Below are 24,618 nucleotides of genomic sequence, written 5' to 3' on the forward strand. Positions count from 1 at the left end.
CTACCAGGGAAGTCCTTCTTTCCACTTTTAAACATCATTATCTGCAAACATTGCTCTATTTTTTCAATGATTACTTACTGGCACTTAATAAAAGTTTCTTTGGTTTTGGATACAACAATACTAATATTAAAACTTTAAAAGTATCTCTCTAATCAAAAAGAATTTAATATCATTAAATCTAAATTGTTATTAAAAATACACATTGTATTAAAAAAACACCTTTGGGGAATTCCCTGGCGGTCCAGTGGTTAGGGCTCTGTGCTTTCACTGCTGAGGGCCCGGGTTCAATTCCTGGTCAGGGAACTAAGATTCTACAAGCTGCACTGTGCAGCCAAAAAAAAAAAAAAAAAAAGTTAAAAAACACACCTCTGGATCAAAGAAAGTACTGAAAAGACAGAAAGAGGAAGTAAACATAATCCACTTCTGGGATAAGAAAAGAAGCAATGATGTAGAGTCATCAAGTCAAACATCTTTTGCTATCTATATCACCTTAAACAAGAGGGGAGCACACACTCTCCAACCAGATAGCCACTCATTTATCATCTTTGCCTAAATCACAGAACAAATTCAGAAGCACTACAGACTGAAAGTACTACATCTGCAAAAGAGCAGATCTTGCCCCACAGCCGCTCATAAAAACTTTGAAAACTCATGATACTAATCTTTTGTTTTAGTGAACAGAATACTTATGACTGAAACAAGACTGTGGCGCAAACCTTTAGGAATAAAAATCTTACATGCTGGGGCTCATCTTCTGCTGACATTGCGTTGTTAACACATAAAGCTTCTAAAAACTTCTGCTTCAGGATAATATAACGAAACCTGTGAAAAATAAAATATGAAACATTAAAATGATTAAAATCTGAATTATAGCAATGTCGAAGACTAGAAATGAAACTCAAGTTCCTAAAGCAAAACAGGCCAAGTTTTTCTTATAGGACTAATTATTTCTTTAAAAAAAGACTTTAAAAAATTAATTTCCCAATGTCTCAGAAATCAAATGTACTTATAAGTTACTGTAAGTACCTCTGCTTTCAGAAAATTCTTTAATTATTTTACAAAGCTGATCAAATTGAAGCCATAATTAAAATAATTTCAGTAGCAAGTAATCACAATTTAATACTCAAAGGAAGGATTTCTATTTGCAATATTAATTCTAAGCAATCAAGTTTTTATGCAAGATGTCAAATGTCACCTAATATGAAAATCCTTTATATTCCAAATATTTTATTTCCCAAAATATGTCCTCTTTTCTTTTCAAACATGAGAAAGGTCTAATAAAAATAGAGCTGAAAGGATAGGAAGGAATGAACAACATTGCTAAAAAACCGCAAGATAACTGTAGACTTAAAACTTTTTAAAAGGGATTTTTCAGAGAGGGGAAGGGAGTGTCTACCTGACTTCTCTATGAATCAAAAAATGTTGAATGCCTTAAGCACTTTAAAGAAAAGTGTTTCTAAGGGCTGAAAGAAAATAATAATGAACTTCACAGTCATTCTTTCAACCACTGTTGTAACAGCAAATATGTGTCCAATAAAACAAAATCCCTGCCTTCAGGAAGAGGGTCATCTAATGGAAGCAACCCAAGTACCCATCAACAGATGATCGGATTAAGAAGCTGTGGTGCGTGCATGCATGTGTACACACATACACACACAATGAACTATTACTCAGCCATAAAAAAGAACAAAATAATGCCATTTGCAGCAACATGGATGGACTTAGAGATTGTCATACTGAGTGAAGTAAGTCAGACAGAAAAGGACAAATATCATATGATATCGCTTATATGTGGAATCTAAAAAAATGGTACAAATGAACTTATTTACAAAATAGAAATAGAGTTACAGATGTGGAAAACAAACTTATGGTTAACAGGGGGGAAGGGGAGGAGGGATAAATTGGGAGATTGGGATTGACATATACACACTACTCTATATAAAATAAATAACTAATAAAGACCTACTGTATAGCACAGGGAACTCTACTCAATACTCTGTAATGGCCTATATGGGAAAATAATCTAAAAAAGAGTGGATATATGTATAACTGAATCACTTTGCTGTACACCTGAAACTAACACAACATTGTAAATCAACTATACTTCAATAAAAATTTTTTTAAAAGTCACACAAGGAAGCAGAAAAAGAATGAAATATTGCCATCTGCAAAAACATTGATGAACCTAGAGAATATTGTGTTTACTGAAATAAGTCAGACAAAGAAAGACAAATACTATATGATAACACTTATATGTAGAATCTAAAAAGTAATACAAATGAATATATATACAAAACAGAAACAGACTCACAGACACAGAAAACAAACTGTGGTTACCAAAATGGGGGGGTGGGGAGGGATAAGTTAGGGGTATGAGATTAACAAAGGCAAACTACTATACATAAAATAGGTAAGCAACAAGGATTAACTGTATAGCACAGAGAATTATACCCAATATCTTGTAACAACCTATAATGGAATATAATCTGAAAAAATACTGAAACAATATGCTGTATACCTGAAACTAACACAATATTATAAATCAACTGTACTTCAATTTTTTTAAAAAAAGAAGAGGGTCATCTAATAAATTGCATGAAATATGTATAGGATTCAGCAAGATTTCAAAGGAGTCATTATGAAACCAGGTCTATCAGAAATAGTGAGGGTCTTACAAGAACTGACTCTTGGAAGATGATCAAGAATGTGCTATGTAAAGGCAGGAGATGATGTAAGAAACAGTATCCCAGATAAATGAAGAATGTATAAAAGCAAATAGGTATCAAATAGCATGGTTTATGGAGAATCAGAAACTAATATGAGGTTCCACTTCTGATAATGGTGGAGTAACTTGTATCTGGCTAACCTTTCTGCAAATAACAATTAAACCCTAGATTAAATATAAAAAATATTTGAAAGCACTGAAGAAAAAAAAAAAAACTGGCATAGCTAGAGGGAAGTCAATCCTTGAAAAAGGGAACTTTAGGGGGTGAGGCTGAAGGGTATAAGGCCTTCCAGCTGAGGGCAATCCCCAGTCCACACAGTGTGAGCTAGAACTCAGGCAGAAAGCTGCAGTTTTACAGGCTTTGGAGAAGTCAGGCTTTTGAGAAGTTCAGCTGCCAGAACAGCTGAAAAGTGGTGGGCAGGGTAGGAGGATCCAAAAAAAGAGGAAACCACAATGAAAAATACACCAAAATCTACTGTATAAACTGTGCCTAAATCCTTGGTCATCCCTAAAACTGAAGATGCAAGGGAGACTCCAAAGAGCCCAGGGAAAGCAACAGATTGAAGGCTAAATAACTGAGCAGAGATTTCATCTGGTGTCCAATAGGTGAGGGACAGAGTTTGCATTCTGAAGTACAACAAAGTAAACTCCCTGCATGAATAAAAATCAGTACCTTCCAAAGGAAGATAACAGAAATCCAGAGTTTCAACAATGAATCCCAATGTGCAAAATACATTAAAAAATGACTAGATGTGAAAAAAGAGTGACTCATAGTTAAGAGAAAACTCAATCAATAGAAACTGAGCCTGATATAACCTAAAAGTTGGAATTAGCAAATAAGGACTATTAGTGAACAAGCAGTTACTAAAAATATGTTCAAGGGCTTATTGGGAAGTACAGTCACAATGAACAAACAGATAGGAATATCTCAGAGAAAAATTATAAATAAAAGTAAATTCTGCAACCAAAAAGTACAATATCTGAAATGAAAAATTCATTGTTTATGAGCAGATTGCTAATAACTGAAGAAAGTGTCAATAAACATTGAAGGTAAATCAACAGAAATAATCCAGACTGAAGAATACACAGAAAAAATGTTTTTTTAAAAAAGGAACAAAGCCTCAAAACTGTGGAACAATATCAATCTGTCTAATGTTGTATACTTAGAAGAAGAAAAAGGGGCAGAAAAAATGTTTGAAGATATAACTGCCAAAAATTTCCCAAACTTGATGAAAGACATAAACTTATAGATCCAAAAAGCTCAGCAAACCCCAAGCAGGAAAAAATACAAATAAATCACTTAGGCACATCAAAATCAAACTGCTGAAAACCAATGACAAGGAGAAAATCTTGAAGGCAGCCAGTAGAAGAAGAATAAAAAGAAAAAAAGAAATATTACATACAAGAGAATTAAGGATAATTGTTTGTCAGAAATAATGGAGGCCAGGAAACAATGGAATGACATCTTTAAATTCTTTGTACTATCATGAAGAAACAACTGCTTCAGACATGGCCCTTGTGATGTTTTATATATATACACTGTTGACTAAGGGGTTTATATATCAGATGTTCAACTAATTGAAGTACACGCAAGCTGTCCTCGAGAAGTGCTCCAACTCAATGGGATTGAGTGTACTATTTGCTAGGAAAGCTAAAAGTCTTGTTTTTAAATTTTTGTTTATTGTTTTGTTTTGCTCAACTTCTACCAATGATAAGACACTAAAAATTTCAGATGAAATCTTACCTTTTTTTGTCAAATTTTTCCATACATTCTAGAGGCTGAATGAACTGAAGAACTTCATCCCATTGACCATCAAGGATTAGCTGCCTACATAAAGAAAAATCCACACATGCTATCAGATTTGTGTTACACTAATTAAAAGCAGAAGAGATGACAAGATAGCATTAGAACTTCACAAAGCAGGTATTGAGAATAACATTTTACTTGGTTTCTCAACCATTATAATAAACTTTTTCACAACTTATTTGTAACAACATATACTATTTGAGAAGAATTTGTGAATCTGCACCCACTCCTCATTCTAAAATATGTTTTTTTTACCTATGTAAAAACATTGAACTAAGTCTAAAAGTTTCTTTATTTCCCCACTAATCTTACAGTTTAAAGTTATTCTGTATTATTTAGGGGCCAGTGTGTTGGTATGTTCCAGTCTCACTAAGTCATTGGTTCTCAACTGGGTGCAGTTTTGCCCCCTGGAGAAATCTGGCACTGTCTGGGGACATTTTTGGTTGTCACAACTAGGGTGCAACTGGCATCTTCAGGGTATAGGTCAGAAGTGCTGCTAAACACCCTACAATGCACAGGAAAACCCCCACACTCACAACAAAGAACCATCTGGCCCAAAATGTTAACAGTACTGAGGTTGAAAACCCTGCTCTAAACTGTGAATTCAACATCTTTGAGGCATTTAACACTAGAGTTTATATTCTGAGAATGAAAATAGTAATGAATAATATCATATTTCATCCTACTTAAGTAGTCTATGGGAACTTCTAAAAGTTATAAGGCATTCAGATTACTGTTCTTCTTTTATAAAAGTAATTTCCCTATCTATGCTTTTTTACAACAGAAAATTTAAAAATAGGCAGGAAGATCTACATAGGATTGCCAACTTTTGATTCCACAAAGAATGAATATTAATAAAAAGCAATCACAACATGTATCATAATCATTTTATAAAGGGACATTTTATTTTATTTTATTTTTTAAAGGTTTTTTAAAAATTTATTTATTTTATTGATTTTTGGCTGCATTGTGTCTTTGTTGCTGTGCACAGGCTTTCTCTAGTTACAGTGAGCGGGGCCTACTCTTGTTGCAGCGCGCAGGCTTCTCATTGCGGTGGCTTCTCTTGTTGCAGAGCACGGGCTCTAAGCGCACGGGCTTCAGGAGTTGTGGCTCACGGGCTCTGGAGCGCAGGCTCAGTAGTTGTGGCGCACGGGCTTAGTTGCTCCGCGGCATGTGGGATCTTCCCAGACCAGGGCTGGAACCCGTGTCCCCTGCATTGGCAGGCGGATTCTTAACCACTGCGCCACCAGGGAAGCCCTAAAGGGACATTTTAATATCTCAAAAGTAGGAAGGACACAATTTCAAAGGCCAGCAGCCCTTTAAGATGAATACATTTAGTTTAATGAGAAACTTACTATCCTGTAATTTCACCTAAGACCAGTAAAACTTCATAACAAACCATCAGGTTTCTGCAGGGGGATATCTGAGAGCCACTGCTAAATTCCAGAAGTAGCAATGACAGAGCCCAAAGAATACTGCCTCAGTACTGGTTCTTGACTATATCGTTGACTAAGCTCCCTGGGGCTGAATGACATTCATAATATCAAATACAGGGAAGTGCAATGAGTTTAAATAAACTCTCCTAATATAATAAAGCTTTTTAAAAAGTTCCTTATTCATGAGTTAGAAACATTTCATTTCTTAAGGCTTTCCTAGTCACAAAATGCTACATATCCAAGAATCTGTACTCCTTATCAAGGACATTTGGTATCACATAAGCACAGAATACATTTCTGCATGGAAATTTGGGTTTTTCTTTTTCCATCCAATTCAAGGAAGGATATATTTAGCTTCCATTTTGGCAAACATGTTAACTCCCTTTTGCTCTGTAATTCCACTTCCAAGAATCTTGTTTTAAGGAAATAATTCAAGATACAGAAATAGTCACATGTATGAAAGATGCTCAGTAGAACATGTATTTAGAAAAATTGCAAACAATTTAATTGTCTAAAAATAGGGGAATCATTAGGAAATTAAGTAAATCGAAAATTTTCAAAGCATAAATTTGTAATCACATAGAGAATTCCTATAATGTTAATGGATAAAGCAGGATACAAAATTCTAAATGCGACGAAATTGGTTTTTTTTCAATATGCACAGAAAATTATCAGTAGTATGTGTGGATGGTGGGCTGATTTTTCTTCTTTATTTTTCTATATTTTCTACAAAGAGTATGTTTATATAACGAGTATGTTTTACTTCTATAGCATAAAAAAAGGTATTTCAGAAATATTTTTTTTAACTTTACAGAGTCTCTGATTTCTTAATCAAATATCTTTTATGATGATGCCACAAACACAAGAGAGTTGTGACTCTTTTTAATGAATCTCTGGATCTTACTCCTGAAAACATTCTACAGAAAACTTTGTTTTGTAAACGTTCTTTATAAAAATAAACATTTAAAAAACTATACTTTGTCTTTTCATGATTACAAAGGTCTATCTATACTGTACCTATTATTAATACTTAACATTTCTTGGAATGAGCTACAAACCTCACAGTACTAATGAAATCATACCTCAGGAAAAGCATATCATCTGAAAATAGGCCATTTATGACTCCACTTTCCTTCTCAAGGGCCAACATACTAATGTGAAGCTTCTTTGAATTCAAGAAGTCTAAAATTAGCTTAATGACTTCAACCTCTTTTACATTCACTGTTTCTTCAGCCGTCATGTTGATAACCTAAATATTAAACAAAACAAAAACAAAAATTAGTTCTATTATTTCTAACCATTATTAACTATCTGGAAACTACACATAACAAGTTTCTTGAAAATATTTAATACAGTTATTCTAAGTGAAACTAATGTAATATTTGTCAAAACCAAGTCATTCTTCAAGGTTTGATATAGGAATGGCTATGATTTTAAGTCCTAATCTTTGAGAGATACACACTGGAATTACATATTGATATGAAGTTCGTGGTTTGCTTCAAAATAATACAAGAAGCAGCATGTGGGAGGAAGTAAAGATAAAACAATAATCACGACCATTAAAGTAGGATAATGAGTAAATGGAGGTTCATTATATTTGCTATGGTCTAAATGTTGGTGTCCTCCCAAAATTCCTATGTTGAAATCCTAACCCCTAAAGTGATGGTATTAGGAGGTGGGGGCTTTGGGAGGTGATTAGGTAATGAGGGCAGAGCCCTCATGATTGGGATTAGTGCCCGTACAAAAGAGACCACAGGGACTTCCCTAGCAGTCCAGTGGTTAAGACGCTGTGCTTCCACTGCAGGGGACACAGGTTCAATCCCTGGGTCGGGGAACTAAGATCTCACATGCCGCGCAGCTTGGCCAAATAAAAAAAATTTTTTTAATAATAATCATACACTGCGATCTATTGAAAGTCAGCCCTCGACACAAGGGTTTGTCGCTCCCGCCGCCGCCACTGCGGCGGCGGCGGGGCCCGGGGGTGCTCGGCGTCCGTTTCTTCCTTCCTCCCTCCCTCGCTCTCCGGACTCCCCCACACAGCACCCCGCAGGCGGCGTCCTCGGCCCACCCTCGGTGGCTGCCCACCGTCCGCGCGATGGGAGCGGCGGCGGGTTTCGGCGCGCATGTTCCCGGACCGCCCGTCCCGGTCGGTCGGGGGAGGCGCCAGCCCCGCCGGAGGAAAAGGGGGGCGAGAGGGAAGGGGACGCCCCTCGTGGCGCCCCCCGGCCTCGGCGCGCCGCGCCTCCTCCCCACCCCGCCGTGGGCCTCGCCCACGGGCTGGGACGGGGAAAAGGGGAGGCGGGTGCGGACCGAGAGGTGGCGGACGTCGCAGGGCGGCCCCGTGGGCCCCTTTCCCGGGTGGCCGTGGGGGCTGGAACGGCGGCGGCACACGTGTGCCGCCCAACGCGTCCGCGGCCGGGTCCTTCGCCACCCTCGGCGCGGGGGGTGGGCCGGGGTTCCCGGCCGCTCGCGGCCCTTGCGCTCTTACTAAAAAAAAAAAAAGAAAGAAAGAAAATAATATAATCATAAAAAATAAAAGAGACCCCAGAAAGCTAGTTCAACCCTGTCTGTGAGGATAAAATGTGAAGTCAGCAGTCTGCAACCGGGAAGAGGGCTCTCACCAGAACGGAACTATGCTAGCACCCTTATCTCAGACTTCCAGCATCTATTGCAGAACTGTGAGCAATAAATTTCTGCTATAAATAAACCACCTAGTCTATGGTATTCCGTTATAGCAACCCAAATGAACTAAGACAATATTATTTTCTCTACTCCTACATATGTTTAAAATTTGCCATAATAAAGAATATTTTAAAAAGTCACTAATAACCAAACCATGTTTAGCTATGCCCTATACACTCATTCAATAAGCAGTTACTGTCTTTTCTCTGTGATAGACACTGTCCCATAGTCAGGACACACTGGCTCTGTCCTTAAGAAACTTATAGAGTGTAGCAGCAACACGTAAAATGTTGTACCCTATACTTTGGAACCAAACAAAACAAGGTTGGTTAAAATGTGCAACTTTAAGTCATATTGGTACTACCAACCCAAACATCAGTGATATTTCAGCTCTCTCAAATCCCTTCTCTCACCTGTAAGTCTGCAGTGATACAATTGAGCACACAGGTTAATTCATCAAGAATTAGAACCAGGAGGAATTCTGAAGATCATTAGATCAACATTCTCATTTTAAAGATGAGGCCACACAAGTTAAATGGCCTAAGTTGTTGCAGTTTTCAAATGTTCACGCTCAGAGCAGTACAAATCACTACCAAGCTAAGCGGACTAGCTGCAAACAAACCTCATCAGATGAAACAGACTGGAAGCGTATCTTTCTCACAGGACCAATTATCTTCTCACAGGACCTATCTTTAACCAAATTCAGAGAAACATAAACATATGCATGTATGCACATGGGTTTATTTTTTGTCTACTATTTTGACAATATATTTCTTCATAATGAGAAGTACAAACATCTAGCAGACTAGAATGTTCGTCAGATGAATACATTTTCTCTCTTAGGTGGAGGTGATAGAGTAAACAAGGGACAGAGCATGGAAAAATAATTATGATTCAAATATTTAATGACATCAGACTAAGCTAATCTCATACATCCATCTCCACAATAAGGACATGCCTACCTCAGGAAACAAACTTACAAATCTGTCTCCCCCAACAGGCCAGCCACCCAATTCCTCATGCTTTGGGTTTCCCTTTGCTATCTTCTGAGCTGACCACCCTTCTGTTCATAGACTTTGTCCAAAAGACTTTGTACAATAAAATTAATGATATTTCCATTCAATAAATTCTGATCATATTTCAGAACTGTCTCTGAGATTAGCAATTTGAGCATTCCCCAAATCTTCAGATAATTCTTACTAGAAAAGAATGGCTTTTGCTAATTTAACTCTCAGAAAAAATAATTGCAAACTCCCCTCGAATCTTAGAGGGCACTTCACTTAAATCACCATATACCAATCACACAACTTAATACAGAACTGAGACTAATTTTCTAATGATTCAATACATCCAATGTTCAATACATAATTTTCTAATGTTCTATAATTTTCTAATGTTCAATACATCCAATGATATTAAACATTTTATAGGCCTCATATTATTCAACATTCAGTCTAATACTAAGTAACTCTGGAGTTACTACGAATCTATGGCAATAGTCCCACAAGTTTCATGCTGCCATCATTTCTGATCAATAAAGCCTAAGAGAAAAATGAGTAGTATATTCTTACAAATACATATTTTACACTGACTTTATATCTAGATTTTGAATAGATACAAAAAATGTATCTTAATTACCCTAGAATTATTCAGGGTTTTAAAAAATTCATTTAAAAAGATAAGTTTTAATTCTATACTGTAGAATTCCCAGTAGAAAAGTATGATATTTTAATCACCCAACCCAGAATTTTAACTCTTATCAACTTTACTGTTGCTGGATACAACATAAAACATAGACACATAACATAATGACTATATCTTAGAATTATTCTTTTCTAACCCACCCTGTGTTACTGAAACATTTGTAGAGGCTCCCAAAATCCTAGCTATGTAATTTAGAAATTAGATATGTATATATTTTTAAACATAACATAAAAGCATGATTCATGAACATTCTTTAATCTCCTTGAACTATTAATCACTACAAAGCTAGAATTTTTTGCTAATTCAGAGGAGTAGAATTCAATAATAAATGCCTCTTCCCCTCCCCTCAGGGGGACTACAAATCAGTAAGATTTAACTAGCTTAGGAACCACTAAAATTATTTTTTAATGAGAGGTACAGTATATAATAAGTGTTCATAAATTAACACTTATTAACTTAAGAAGCAAAAAAATCAATGAAGAAATGTCTCTAAAAAAGTACAGAGTAGATGCTTTTGTTTGCAACTGTTCTAAAAGCTATTCAAGGGAATTCCCTGGCAGTCCAGTGGTTAGGACACTGTGCTTTCACTGACGAAGACATGGGTTCGATCCCTGGTCAGGGAACTAAGATCCCACAAGCCACGTGATGCAGCCAAAAAAAAAAAAAAAGCCATTCAAAAGGATAAAGCTCTGGCCCTTTAACCTGACTATTTAGCCAAAATCAGCCTTGATAACATCTTAGGTAGACCTGCCAGCCCATGGTACATGTGAACAATTACTCATCAGGCACAATTTATATAGGACGAACAATAAAGTGTATTCCACTAAAAACAGAAAACAAAATGGGGGAGGAGGAATCAGAGTGTTTCAGTATTTCCATATGAAATGATAGATTTACTGTAGGAAAAAAATCACAGAAACATGAACGCTATGAATTTTCCTTTAAGAAATAAATGTTTACTTATATTCAATATCTGGACTAAGTGAGGTAAGAAAACAAGAGTTTTCTTTAAAAATAAATATATCTGGAAACCAGCTGGAAAGTGGTTAGTATTTTAGTACTAATATACAATTAACACCTACACAAACTAAATTCCAGATGGCGTCTCTATATGGACTCCTGCTGATTACTATCTTAGTGAATCAAGATTAGAAGAATGTATTAGAGGGCAAGAAATAAAATTATTTTTAGAAATCTAAGATTAAAGGTAAAATGTTAACAATAGATAAGAAAAAAAAGAATGGTAATAGAAATATATTGACTTCTATGTATATTTCTATACATAGATACGGAAAAAGTTTCATGAAAATTATATCAGTGGTAGCTTTCTAGCCAAATATAAATAGATATTTAAATGTTCCTTTGCAATGAGGTTCTTCTTCTACTTACTTATAATACAGATTAGAAAGGAAGAAAAATGCACAAGGCTAAGAATGATTCAGAAGCATAAGGCTGAGAACGATTCAGAAGCATAAGATTAAGGGAATTAAGGCACAGCCACTAAATATTTTATAGTCAAGAAAAAAGTGCATAAAAAGGCTCCATTAATCCCCATCTCCATCCTAAACAATAAACACCACTTTCTTTAACCTTCCAAGAATTACAGAGTGCCTAACGCTGAACAATAGTCCTTTACCATTCCAGTTTACAGGCAAAAATGCAGATAAAGAAATGAAGTACTATGAAGCTTTTTCATAAAATATCAAACTGCAACATAAGACTATGGTAATTTTTCCTAAAAAAAAAGAGTGAGAAAAAACTTGCTAGCTATCTCTTTAATAAAATAGCATTCCAAAAATTTATGTTGCTGCCAGATCATTTAATTGTAAATGTCTGGTCCTTCAGGAATATAAATGTGACATTGCAAGTCACAATTTCTATGGGCCTCAATTTCTTCATACATAAAATAAGAGGGTTAGTTTAGCTAATTTATATGATTTCCCTTCAACTTTTATAATTTGTTTTAACTCACATTTCAGTAACAGGAAGCATATATTCTTAGGGGGAAATAGCAAGTCTGGAATAATCAGAAGTCTCTGATCCTTAGGTCAGTTTAATAAGAAGAAAGAAAAGAGATTTGTTTTAGATCATTTAAGTAAACAAACAAAAGAAAAGCCCTTCTAACTGCAAGGCTCTGTCACGTCTGCTAATCGGCTAATATGGATGCAGTGTGTGTCCCTTCTTACTGCTGACAGCTGTTCTCTATTCATCAATTATTTTAATTTACCTTCTGGAACTGTGAATGATTTTTGGTGTGAAGAACAAATTGTTTAAAGCAGGTGCAGCTTTATATAGCTATAAAAAGAAAAGAATCAATTAACATAAACAATATGTTGTGTATATACATAAAATATCTCTAGAAAAAGACACAAGAAATTGATAAAAATGGTTGTCTCCAAGAGGGAAAACTGGATAATAAAGAATAGAAATGGAAGACTTTTCACTATATACCCTTTTGTACCTTGTCAATTTTGTACCATGTACAATTATTACCTATTCAAAAAAATTGAAATACTATACATGAAACATAAGTAATGAATTTCCAATTGCAAAAAACTGGAAAGAACTAGAAATATAATGAATATAATGTATTCATTATGTATATAATGAAGCAATAACATTTCAGAGTGATTTGTATTTCTTTTATAACCTGAGACCTCTTCTCAGATCGGATTCAAATATTATTTCAATCTTTCTTTATGAGATTAAAGTATTTGAATTATTTGCATATTCGAACCCACAAGTATTTTAAAAACATATTTAATTACTAAAGTACTAAAAATGTACAAGACAGGCAGACACAGGCTGTGTAACTGAGTCACATAAAAACCAGAAAAGGTGGACTTCCCTGGTGGCGCAGTGGTTAAGAATCCGCCTGCCAATGCAGGGGAAACAAACAGGTTCGAGCCCTGGTCCGGGAAGATCCCACATGCCCCGGAGCAACTAAGCCCATGCGCCACAACTACAGAGCCAGTGCGCCTAGAGCCTGCGCTCCACAACGAGAGAAGCCACCACAATGAGAAGCCTGTGCACCACAACGAAGAGTAGCCCCCGCTTGCGACAACTAGACAAAGCCCGTGTGCAGCAACAAAGACCCAAAACAGCCAAAAATAAAAATAAATAAATAAATTTATTTTTTTAAAAAACAGAAAAATTTAAAAATTGCTAAATTTGGCACTAAAAATGTAAAATGTAAATCTTCCATTTAACAGAAGTTGCCATAAAGTTAAAAGACAAGGGTCAAACAAGGACCAAATACAATACATATAAACAGCTAAGTGATTACCATCTAGAACATAAAAATAGCATCTTCAAATCAGTATCTCCCCCAAAATTCCAGTTGAACAATAAGCAAAAACTCCAGACAATTCACAGAACTACAAATAACCAAAGAATTTATGAGAAGATGTTCAACTTCACTAGTAATATTAAAGATGCCATTTATGGAAAAATTAAAAAGACCTGATAATGTATAGTGTTGGCAAGAGTGTAAATGCCCCTTCATATGCTGTGTTAAGAATATAAATTGGGACAGACTTTTTTTTTTTTTTTGCCTGAGTTGGGTCTTTGTTGCTGCACACAGGCTTTCTCTAGATGCGGCGAGCGGGGGCTACTCTTCATTGTGGTGCGCGGGCTTCTCATCGCGGTGGCTTCTCTTATTGCAGAGCACAGGCTCTAGGCACACAGACTTCAGTAGTTGCAGCACGTGGGCTCAGCAGTTGGGGCATGCAGGCTCAGCAGTTATGGCTCACAGGCTCTAGAGCACAGGCTCAGTAGTTGTGGCACACGGGCTTAGTTGCTTGGCAGCATGTGGGATCTCCCCAGACCAGGGATTAAACCCATGTCCCCTGCACTGGCAGGCAGATTCTTAACCACTGTGCCAACAGCGAAGTCCTGGGACAGACTTTTTGAAAGAGAATTTGACAGCATGAAATTTTCATCTATGAAAATTTTAAATGCATATACTCTTTGACTCACCGATTCCAATTCTATTTCTAGGAACCTATTCTGCAAAAATACTTGCAAATATATACAAAGATACATATACAAAGATGTTCCTTAAGATTTGCTCGTAATAGACAAAAACTAGAAATAAACTGAGCTCTCATCAATAGAATTGTTAAATTGTGGTAAATTCATACTATAGAATACTAATGCAGTGATGTAGATCTACTGTACCTTAGCAATAAAAAGGCACATCACAGAATACAGCTATCAATAAATATTTGCTGAATGGATGAATATAAATAGGCCTATTTATCTTTTTTAAAAGGGAGGGCATAATATCTCTGTGTCTAAATAAATGACAAAGAGAGAACTGGAGGGATACATATCAAACTGTTCAGAGTGGTTACCTCTGAAGAGAGGAATGAGATTGGATAGAGGGCAGGGAACTAGGAAGGGAAAGGGGTTGAAGGGAGTTTTTTTACTCTTTATCATCTGTATTACCTGAATGGTTTACAACCAATATATATTCATGCATTACTTGTACATTTATACATACATTTCTTATATAAATAGAATTTTTAATTTTACACAGAAAAAACTGTGAAAATGAAAAAAAATTATAGAATTAGATCTCAAAAGTTCTCTTCTATGTCAAGGTACCAGGTAGAATAGAATCCCAAAGATAGGATTAACTGCTACATTTACAATGCAAAAACTATTGGGTACAAAAACTATTCTAGGATCTTTACTTATATTGTTTAATTGATCTTTATAACAATCTTACGAGATTGGCAATTTCATCCCCATTTTACAGATGAAGATACTAAGCTTTGTAAGGTTAAGAAATTAGCCTAGTATTTATATTAAGGCTGAACATCTCACTAGCAGCTGAATACTTCTTTCAGAAGTGTGTCAGGACATAAATCCTGATATCAACATCCCTGTCAACACCATCCAGGAAATCTCTTAAAAGTACCTGAGGGAACCTATTTAATTGTGTAACAAAACAAAGGGGCAAAGAGGAGGAAAAAATATATATATTTAGATTAACTTTTAGATCAATTTTTCATTAGTTCCTTAAACATCTGGGCTGTCTTATCTTGATAGACAGGCAAGAAATTGCCTCCTCCTCCCCAATTCATATCCTAAGCTTTGTAACAATGAAAATTAGAATTTCTGACTGTGAAAGAGTAAAAGAAATAACAGACATAGAGGAGAGGCAAAGAGAGACAGAGAGATAGAAATAGGAAGGGACAGAAGGAAGGAAGGAAGGAAGAAAATACAGTAGACAAAGGTTAAAACCCTAGAACAAGATTGGAACCATAAGTTGACCAGATTCTAAAGCTCTTCCTACTGTATCACACTGATTCCCAAGAAAGGGAAGGGCATCAATACTTTACAAAAACAAGGAAAAACATAAAATGGATAGAGTCGTCTAAATATGCTAAAATGAAAAACCTTCATTTTACTGAAATAATATATAAAGATTATTCCAACAGAGGTCCATAGTTCTATGATTCTTCAAATTATTTTTCTATTAAACAATGTTAATAGGGTGGGTAAACAAGCTAGAAGTCTACATTAATAACAATCTAACCAGACTTTTAAACATACCGTTTTAGCTAGAGAGACAAAATTATTAGCTCAACTGTGTCAGAAACTAAAATGAAATTAAAGATTATTTTTTATTTTAAAAGATCTCTCCAGGTCCAATAAAATATACTTCCTAACCCTACTTGATAAACCACACTTAATTTTTGTTTTTAAGATAAAGGATGTTCTTTTATTTATTTATTTATTTATTTATTTATATTGGCTGCATTGGGTCTTCGTTGTTGCGCGTGGTCTTTCTCTAGTTGCGGCAAGTGGGGGCTACTCTTTGTTGCGGTACGCGGGTTTCTCATTGCGGTGGCTTCTCTGGTTGCGGAGCACGGGCTCTAGGCATGAGGGCTTCAGGAGTTGTGGCTCGCGGGCTCTAGACTGCAGGCTCAGTAGTTGTGGCGCACAGGCTCAGTTGCTCCATGGCATGTGGGATCTTCCCTGACCAGGGCTCGAACCCTTGTCCCCTGCACTGGCAGGTGGATTCTTAACCACTGTGCCACCAGGTAAGTCCCAAAGGAGTTTTAAATAGTTTATTCCTTAAATTATCACAGCAGCTTATGGTAAACATTCAAATGTTTATTAAGCAAAATTTCAACCTATAAAAACACATGTAAATAAGAAATGTAGAATTGTTTTAAGATTAATATTTGTACCAAAAATTTTAATTTTAGACTCTAATCACAAGTTAATGCTACTTCAACTAAGATCAAAGTGAATATTCATATAAATTCATATAGTATTCTTTATTTATTTGCTTATTTGTTTGTGTGTTTTTACCTTATCTGTGGTAAAAGGTATGCTTTATCTAAGAACACAATTTAACCTTTCATTATATGATGAAATCGCTAGTATAGTTTTCTGTCACACCTAAAGCCAAGGTACCAAAACAGTGCTTTGTAAAATAGATTAAAATTATCCTTTATGTTCTTTTTTTACTCCCATGCTTTTTTGTTTTCAACGAGAAAAGTAGAACTTAAGATATTTGAGTATGCTTCAAAACTGAACTACATAAAAAATGGTTTGTCGGTAAGTATAGGACTATATTTATTATATAGAGGTACATTCAGAAACATAAGAAAATGTACTGAACCAAGAGTCACAAAAACTTGAAAACGAACTAAAAATAACACAAATTTTACAAGTATTAACTATAGAAGGAAGTACAACAGAGTACATACTATATAATTACCCATTAAAGTTTTCCATCCTTAGCTTTTCTACTTCCTTAGCATTTATAAACTTATCATAGAATTGAGTTGGAAGGTACCTCTGTCCACTCTCTAATTTAGTACAGAATATCTGAACACTTAACTCTGAGAGATGGTCTGCCAACCTCTACATAAATGCCTCCAATAACAGAAAATTTCTATAACCCCCAAGGCACCTATGGAAGACAGTCTCTAAGGCGGTCACCAATAAGACTACTAGTGTTTTTACATCATTTTGTAGTCCCTGGCCCTTGAGTGTGGACTGGATTTACTGACTCACTTGTACCCAAGTGCAGAGTGGAAGTCCTGGGATGTCATTTCCAAGATTTATAAAGAGATGGTAGCATCCATCCTGAGGGCAGGCATGTGCCCTCTCTCAGACTGCTCACTCTGGGGGAAGCCAGCTGCCATGTCATGAGGCAACCTTGTGGAAAGGTCCAAGTAACAAAGAACTGAGGGAAGCCTTCAGTCAACAGCCTGTGAAGAGTGGAAGCCCTCAGTCCAACAAGGAACAGAGGTCCAGGTCACTGAGATTGGAAGGACATCATTCCCAAGTCGAGTTTTCAGGTGAGACCACAGCCCCTGTAAAAAACTTGGCTGCAACCTCAAGAGAGACCTAAAATCAGAGGCTCCCAGCTGGGATGTTGGGACCCTCAGAAACAGTGAGATAAATATTTGCTATTTTAAGCCACTTAGTTTTGGGGTAATTTGTTACACAGCAATAGATAATACAGAATTCCTTTAATTTTTTCTCAAGTATAAAAAGGCATTTTGTTTTGTTTTCCAATATTGAATTAAAATCTACTTTCATCTAAGTATGTCTTTGGGTCAGCATAATAAAAATCTGTTACGTTAAAAACTTTTACACATTTGAATCTGACAATCATCAGGTCTGTTTCCCTACTTCCTTCAACCATTCTTCACATACCTGCCAGATCCCCTACAATTCTAGTCATTCTCCTCTGAACATTTGTTAATCTCTCTCTTTAAAGCATCTGAAATAGAACACAATACTCCAGGTATGGTCTGGTCAACAACTGTACACAGTGAAATTAACAATTCCCATTATGTGGGTACTATACAGTGAACACACCTAGACACCTAAAGTTGCTTTACATCATCTAGTTGTGAGATACTGTTTTTTGCACTTCCCAGAATTTCATTTCAAAAGCTTTTCCTAAAGTTGGAAAGAAGACCAACCCAATTCTATTTCCAAGCTCTCAAAATAATGTAAACAACAAAAAAGCAAAATTTACAAAAATTTGCAAACAATATATACAGTAAGGTGTTAATATCCAAAATATGCAAAGAACTCATACATCTCAACATCAAAAAACAAACAACCTGATTCCTGATTAAAAAATGGGCAGAGAATCTGAACAGACATTTTTCCAAAGACATACAGATGGCCAACAGGCACATGAAAAGATGTTCAACATCACTAATCATCAGGGAAATACAAATCAAAACCACAATGAGATATTACCTCACACATGTCAGAATGGCTATTATTGAAAAAGACAACAAATAACAAGTACTGGTGAGGATGTGGAGAACACGGAACCCTCGTGGACTGTAGGTGAGAATGTAAATTGGTGCAGCCACTACGGAAAACAGTACAGAGAGTCCTCAAAAAATTAGAAATAGAACTACCATAGGACCCAGTAATTCCACTCCTGGATATTTATCTGAAGAAAACGAAGACATTAATTAGAAAAGATATATGCACCCCTATGTTCACTGCAGCATTATTTACAAAAGCCAAGATATGGAAGCAACCTAAGTGCCCATCAGTAGATGAACTGAGAAAGAAGATGTGGGGTGTGTGTGTGTGTGTGTGTGTGTGTGTATATATATATATTTTTATACACACACACACACACACACACACATATATATGCACAATGGAATATTACTCAGCCATAAAAAAGAATGAAGTCTTGTCATGGATGGACCTACAGGATATTATGCTAAGTGAAATAAGTCAGACAGAGAGAGGTAAATACTGTATGATTTCACTTATATGTGGAATCTAAAAAACAGAAACAGTTATACATAGAGAACAAACAGGTGGTTGCCAGAGGGGAAGGGTGTTGGGGGAGAAAAGAAATAGGTGAGGGAAATTAAGAGGTAAATTTCCAGTTCTGAAATAAATGAGTCATGGGTATAAAATGTATAGTGTGGGGAATATAGTCAATAACTATGTAGTATCTTTGTAGGGTGACATATTGTAACTAGACTTATCATGGTGATCATTTTGAAATGTATAGAAATATCAAATCACTATGTTATATAACAGGAACTAACACAGTCTTCAATAATTATACTTCAATTATACTTCAAAAACAAACAAACAAACTCATAGAAAAAAGAGACCAGATTTGTGGTTACCAGAGGTAAGGAGCAGGGGAAGGGAGAACTGGATGAAGGCTGTCAAAAGGTACAAACTTCCAGTTATAAGATAAACAAGTACTAGGAATGTAATGCACTACATGATAAAAATAATTAACACTGCTGTATATTATACAGGAAAGTTGTTGAGATTAAATCCTAAGAGTTCTCATCACAAGGGAAAATATTTTTTTCTATTTTTTAAATTTTGTATCTATATGAGATGATGGATGTTTACTAAACTTGTTGTGATAATTATTTCATAATGTATGTAAGTCAAATTATTATGCTGTACACCTTAAACTTACCCAGTGCTATATGTCAATGGTATCTCAATAAAACTGGAAGAAAATAGATAAATAAATAAACAGGAAAAAATGTTAAACCAAAATGGACATTAAGGCACCAACTTTAGCTGAGTTCTATAAAGCTTTCTCACAGATTTTATGTAAGTTCCATTTTCTCTTTCAATAGATCAACAAAAGTCACAAAACATGGCACTTCATCATAGAAACTCATTCATTTCACAGAATTCATTATTTAAATCAAATATATCAACTGTAAATAGTATAAAAATTTTATGTCCTTTTTCATGTAGTACTGTTTCTCTATAAAATAGTGTTGACTTGTGAAATGAGATCAACCTCCTAGTAGAGTGGCAAGCATGTGATTGGTGCAATATAAATTTATCCCCTTTAGAACTCATAAGGTAAGGGCATTGTCCTTAGGGTTGCTAATAACATGCTATGGAAGAGCTACTGTGCTACAGATAAAGTATAAAAATTTACTCTGGAAAAAGTTTACCTTGTTTTTTAAAAAAATTTTAGGTGTAATTTTGAAACACTGGGAATCCTGATTAGATCAATTATGTTAAAGATGCCACATGGAGAGACTCCTACTTGTGGTAACACGTTTGAAGTAAGTATTCATTTAAAAATACTTGTGTCTATTATGTGCTGGTACGATGCTGCATCCCTGGGATACAATGGTTGAGTTACTATGGTGAACAAGAAGATAAAACACAAAACAAGGGCTTCTAAGGGAGGGTGTGGTGTTTTGTAAGGTATCTTTTTACACAAACAAAAACAAACTCAAAATAAAAAGGAAGAAAAATCAGCTGAAATATGTAAGCTTTGGCTATTCAATGTAATGGTCTCAAAATTAAATGGCAAAAAAAAAAAGTATTCTCAGACATGGGTCAGCACTGGATTTATAACCTGAAGACCTGGATTAAAGTCTTCTGTATAAAAATAATATACATAAAATATAAAGTAAAGAGTATCATAAAAAATTACAAATAAAATGCCATGGAAGTTCTGAGGTATCTTGCTAAGAATGGGTCTGAAGGATTGTTAGTATCCTAACATGCAGAGATGGGAAGGGAAAAGGTACTAACATTTATTGTGCATCCACTATGTCAGCTCCTGTGCTAAATACTCCCATTCATCACCTATATAACACTCACAACTCTCCAGTTTCATTTTACAGATGATTACACTAATACTCTGAGACGTTAGTTACTTGTCTAAGGTCACACTGCAAAAAGTGCAGAAGCAAGAATGGGATGACCGGGTCTAAAATCCTGTGACCTTTCCACTATAACATTCTAACACATACAGGGGTGAAAACAAAGAGAAGATAGTTAGGATTCAAGTAATCTTGAGGCTAATGTCAAAGTTTTAGAAAACGGAATTCAACTTATTTCCTGTCCTATGTAGTGATTTGTCATTTATTAGCTGAGTAAGTCTAAGGCAATGCTTCTTAAACTTTTCTCCATAAGGACAGAAGAAACTGAACCCATCCCCACAGAGTCCATAAGCATAAAATTTCTTTGAAGTCTTTGAATTTTACCTAGAAATTAGTGTGAATATTACATTCTCCATATATCTTCTGTTTAATATAAAAACACTATTTTTTATCCAACTCTTCAAGTGAAATTGATGACAGCTCCATTAGTGTGTGCCATGTTCTGTGACAACAGATTTATCTCTTGGCACACTGCAGCTTATCGCTAATACTCCTATTTCAAAAGCAAAGGCCGGGGGGATAAAGTAAGCTATTTCTTGTTTATTCAAGAACCAATGATGCACACTGAGGATTATTTAACACCAAATGAAACTCAAGTAAGAGTTATTGGCCATAGCCTTATTTTCTAAAATATGAGAACACCCTACTGAAAGCAGGAAAGCAATCCTGACCCACATATAGGGAGGAAACACCCTTTTCTCCATGTCACCACAGTAATAAAGAACCTCTGCCAAGGAGTAAAGACACATCTTAATAGTTTCCATGAGCCCTTTTAAGGCCACTGTAAGAAATAAGGTCCTGGACCTAGAAATGCTAAATAGATCATAAAGAAAATTTTAATTAGCCATGTCAGTGCGCCATTCTGTTAAAAGGTAATCAACAGATGCCTTAAATTTTTTTCCAAAGTGCTTTCAAATACTTTATTTTGTTCAACTTCAGAGCTCATTCCCAGACTAATACAATAGCAAGTACTATCATCTGGAAATTAAGTCAATAGTAGGGTAAGTAGCTCTTCCAAGACTGCAATCAGTAGCAAAGGGAAACTTAAATCCTAGAAATCTGATTTCCAGCTTACTGAGCTACTGAGGAAAACTGCATCTTTTCATACTTATTTTGCAGCATATATCAAAGCATATCACACACTATTTAGTAAGTAACTAACTGATAAACTCGATTTCACAAACAGAAAAAGAGGCTGAACACAATTATGTAACTAGGAACATAAGATAGTACCCCTGCTCTCTTATGATACATTCCTAGTACTGGCTTTAAAAAAGAAAAAGAAAAGAAAAAGACAAGAATTAGGAAGTAGGAGGGTGGGAAGAAAACAGGTTAAAATTCCTTCACAAAAAAATTACATATCCATAATGGCATCAAATTCAAGTGTTTGTGTGTGTGTGTTTTTCCCCTAACAATATACTGTTATGGCTTAATTGGTTGGTCACTAAAATTTTTCTTTCCTGTGTGGAAGCAATCTACCCACTGAAACCTAAGATAAAACTGTTCATTACATTTTCCTCCTAAACGAGACCAAAGAATATGTCATATAAAGGAAAATGGGCTCTTAGGCGTTTCTCCTTTCTAGTAAAATTTCAAGGCAACACGTGCCAACACTGGAGACAAAATTCTACTTGGATTTACTATGAAGTAAAGGTTTATAGCATATTAAAGCCTACATGTTAATCTCTGTGCCATTAACTTCTTGAAGCATTCTAAGAAGTCCGCAGCAAAGGGAGGGAAATAAATGTTAGGATCACAACCTATGAATGTGGGTGGAACAAAGACTTCTCCCTTCATTATGCAGAGGGAACCAAGTTGCCAAAAATGCTCTGCTCAGATACCATGCGTGGTTACTGACTGCACCTCTGGGTACAGAAAAGAAAAAAATCAAATGCTGGTCAAAGGCCGCCCCTGCCTGCCCCCGCCCCTTTCGCTCAAGGCCTCGCCCCAGAGCTGCAGCCCCAATCTCTTTCTCCCCTACATAAGAAAGCGGCTTAACCCTAAGAGTTCTACAAGCTCCCGTTCCCGTGTCTCCTACGCAGACGCCCCCGGGACACCGCTCCAACCCGAGTTCCAAATCTAGTCGCTGTCCCCCTCCCCGACCCCACCCAGACCCCCAAAGCCCTGCTGCCACTGACCACTGACGTCAGAAAGGCCAAACCCGGCCCCCGCGGGGCTGCCCCAGCCCCGCAGCACTCTCCCCTCCTCCCGGCCAAGGCGTGCCCAGAAAGGGAGGCGAGCGCGTCCCTCGGCTGTCGCTCGGGCTCGGCAGAGGGGCGAGGAAGGAAGAATCAGCGCAGTCAGCCGCCCTCCCGCCCCACAGCAGCAGCGAGGTGGGCACCAACCCTGCGCTGGCTTACTGCTCAGGGGCGGGCGGTGCCAGGGCGAGGGCCGTCGCTCGGCCCCCGGAGCCGGGTTGGCAGCGAGAGAAAGGTGTGGTTCAGGAGCGGCGGCTTCCCGTCGGGGCCTGGCCCCCATCCGTCGGCGCCGGGGCCTCACCCACGACCCCAGTCGCCACCCAGTCAGCACCCAAGCCTACCCAAAACCCTTCTCCGGGGCCGCGAACGCCGCCCTTGGGGGTCGCCATGGTCGCAGCCCTGTCAAGTGGTGACAGGCGGTGACGGGTGACCATGGCAACCCGAGGTGTGCAGCGCGGCCCGACCCCGCCTCCGCCTCCCGAAGTCGCTAACCTGAGGGCTCCGGGACGAGCCCGGAGAAACCGCGGAGGAGAAAGCGGCGCGGAGGCCGGAGGACGGGGCCCCCAAGCGGCGGGCTCTGGGCTGGAAAGGGAGTGTGAGGGCGGCGGTCTGGGCTCGGCGTCAGTCCTGCCTCCAGCCGCCCGCGCGTCAATCCATCAGCTCTTCAGTCTGTCCTTCCTCCCGTCTCCCCCTCCCGGGCCGGCGACCGTCCGCTCAGCCTCTCACACACTGCGGTTGTCAAGCGGCGCTGCAGCCGAGCACCAGCCCCGAGCCGCAGCCAATCGCCGCGCTTCCCCGAGGCGCCTCAGGACCCCGCCGAGCGGGGCGGCCAGGCAGGTGCCTGCGTCGAAGGGAGAGTCGGCTGGGCGGGCGCCAGCCCGGGGCACGGTGGGGACTGGTCTGGTGGACCGGCTCCCCGCTAGGGCTCCAAGGACCAGCTGGACTCGAAGGAAAAGCCGGCGCGGCGACTGCGTGAGAGACCAGCAGCCGGCACGCAGACCCTTTGGTGGCTGGTGACCTGGCGTCCCGAAATAGGGCGGAGGGGGTTGTCTCCTCCGAATCGAGAGTCGTCTGCGCATTAGAAGTGACTCTTAAGACTCCTCCCAGTTGATCTATTAATAAGGGATAACGAAATAAATCTCGCCGCCTTCTCCTCTCTCTGCTTTTCCAGGTCCCACTTCCTGAAGGCTCCAGCAGTTTAATTCCCCCTTCTTGATGCTTGAAGTATTTTTGTTATTTAACACTTAACACATTCACTGTTTTCCATCACCCGTTTTGATTGTAAGCCCCATGACAGCAAACCTCACTAGTTCCCACCCTATCGGTGCAGCAGCATTCCACAAATATACCTGATGCTCAACCGAGCTGAATTAAGCATTCAGGGGTAAAA

The 24,618-nt window shown here is 37.7% G+C and overlaps 1 protein-coding gene across 5 annotated transcripts in view; it reads right to left on the reverse strand.

Annotated features, from left to right (window-relative positions):
• The window catches only part of WDR47 (WD repeat domain 47), a 54,940-nt gene extending 30,758 nt beyond the window's left edge, over positions 1-24,182 (reverse strand). The window contains exons 1-4 of one of the 5 annotated variants that reach the window (XM_036874108.1): positions 23,721-24,139; positions 7,051-7,217; positions 4,470-4,553; positions 738-822 (exon numbers count right to left, since the gene is read on the reverse strand). In XM_036874108.1, the coding sequence (XP_036730003.1) occupies positions 738-822; positions 4,470-4,553; positions 7,051-7,208 (327 nt within the window). In that variant the 5' untranslated portion in view covers positions 7,209-7,217; positions 23,721-24,139. Of the gene's footprint in view, positions 1-737; positions 825-4,469; positions 4,554-7,050; positions 7,218-23,720 lie in introns of those variants that run through there. The other 4 variants (XM_036874109.1, XM_036874110.1, XM_036874107.1 and 1 more) reach the window with 4 other exon arrangements.
• Positions 24,183-24,618: the final 436 nt, after the last annotated feature.

This window comes from Balaenoptera musculus, chromosome 1 (genome assembly GCF_009873245.2).
Source record: "Balaenoptera musculus isolate JJ_BM4_2016_0621 chromosome 1, mBalMus1.pri.v3, whole genome shotgun sequence".
Classification (NCBI taxonomy): Eukaryota; Metazoa; Chordata; class Mammalia; order Artiodactyla; family Balaenopteridae; genus Balaenoptera; species Balaenoptera musculus.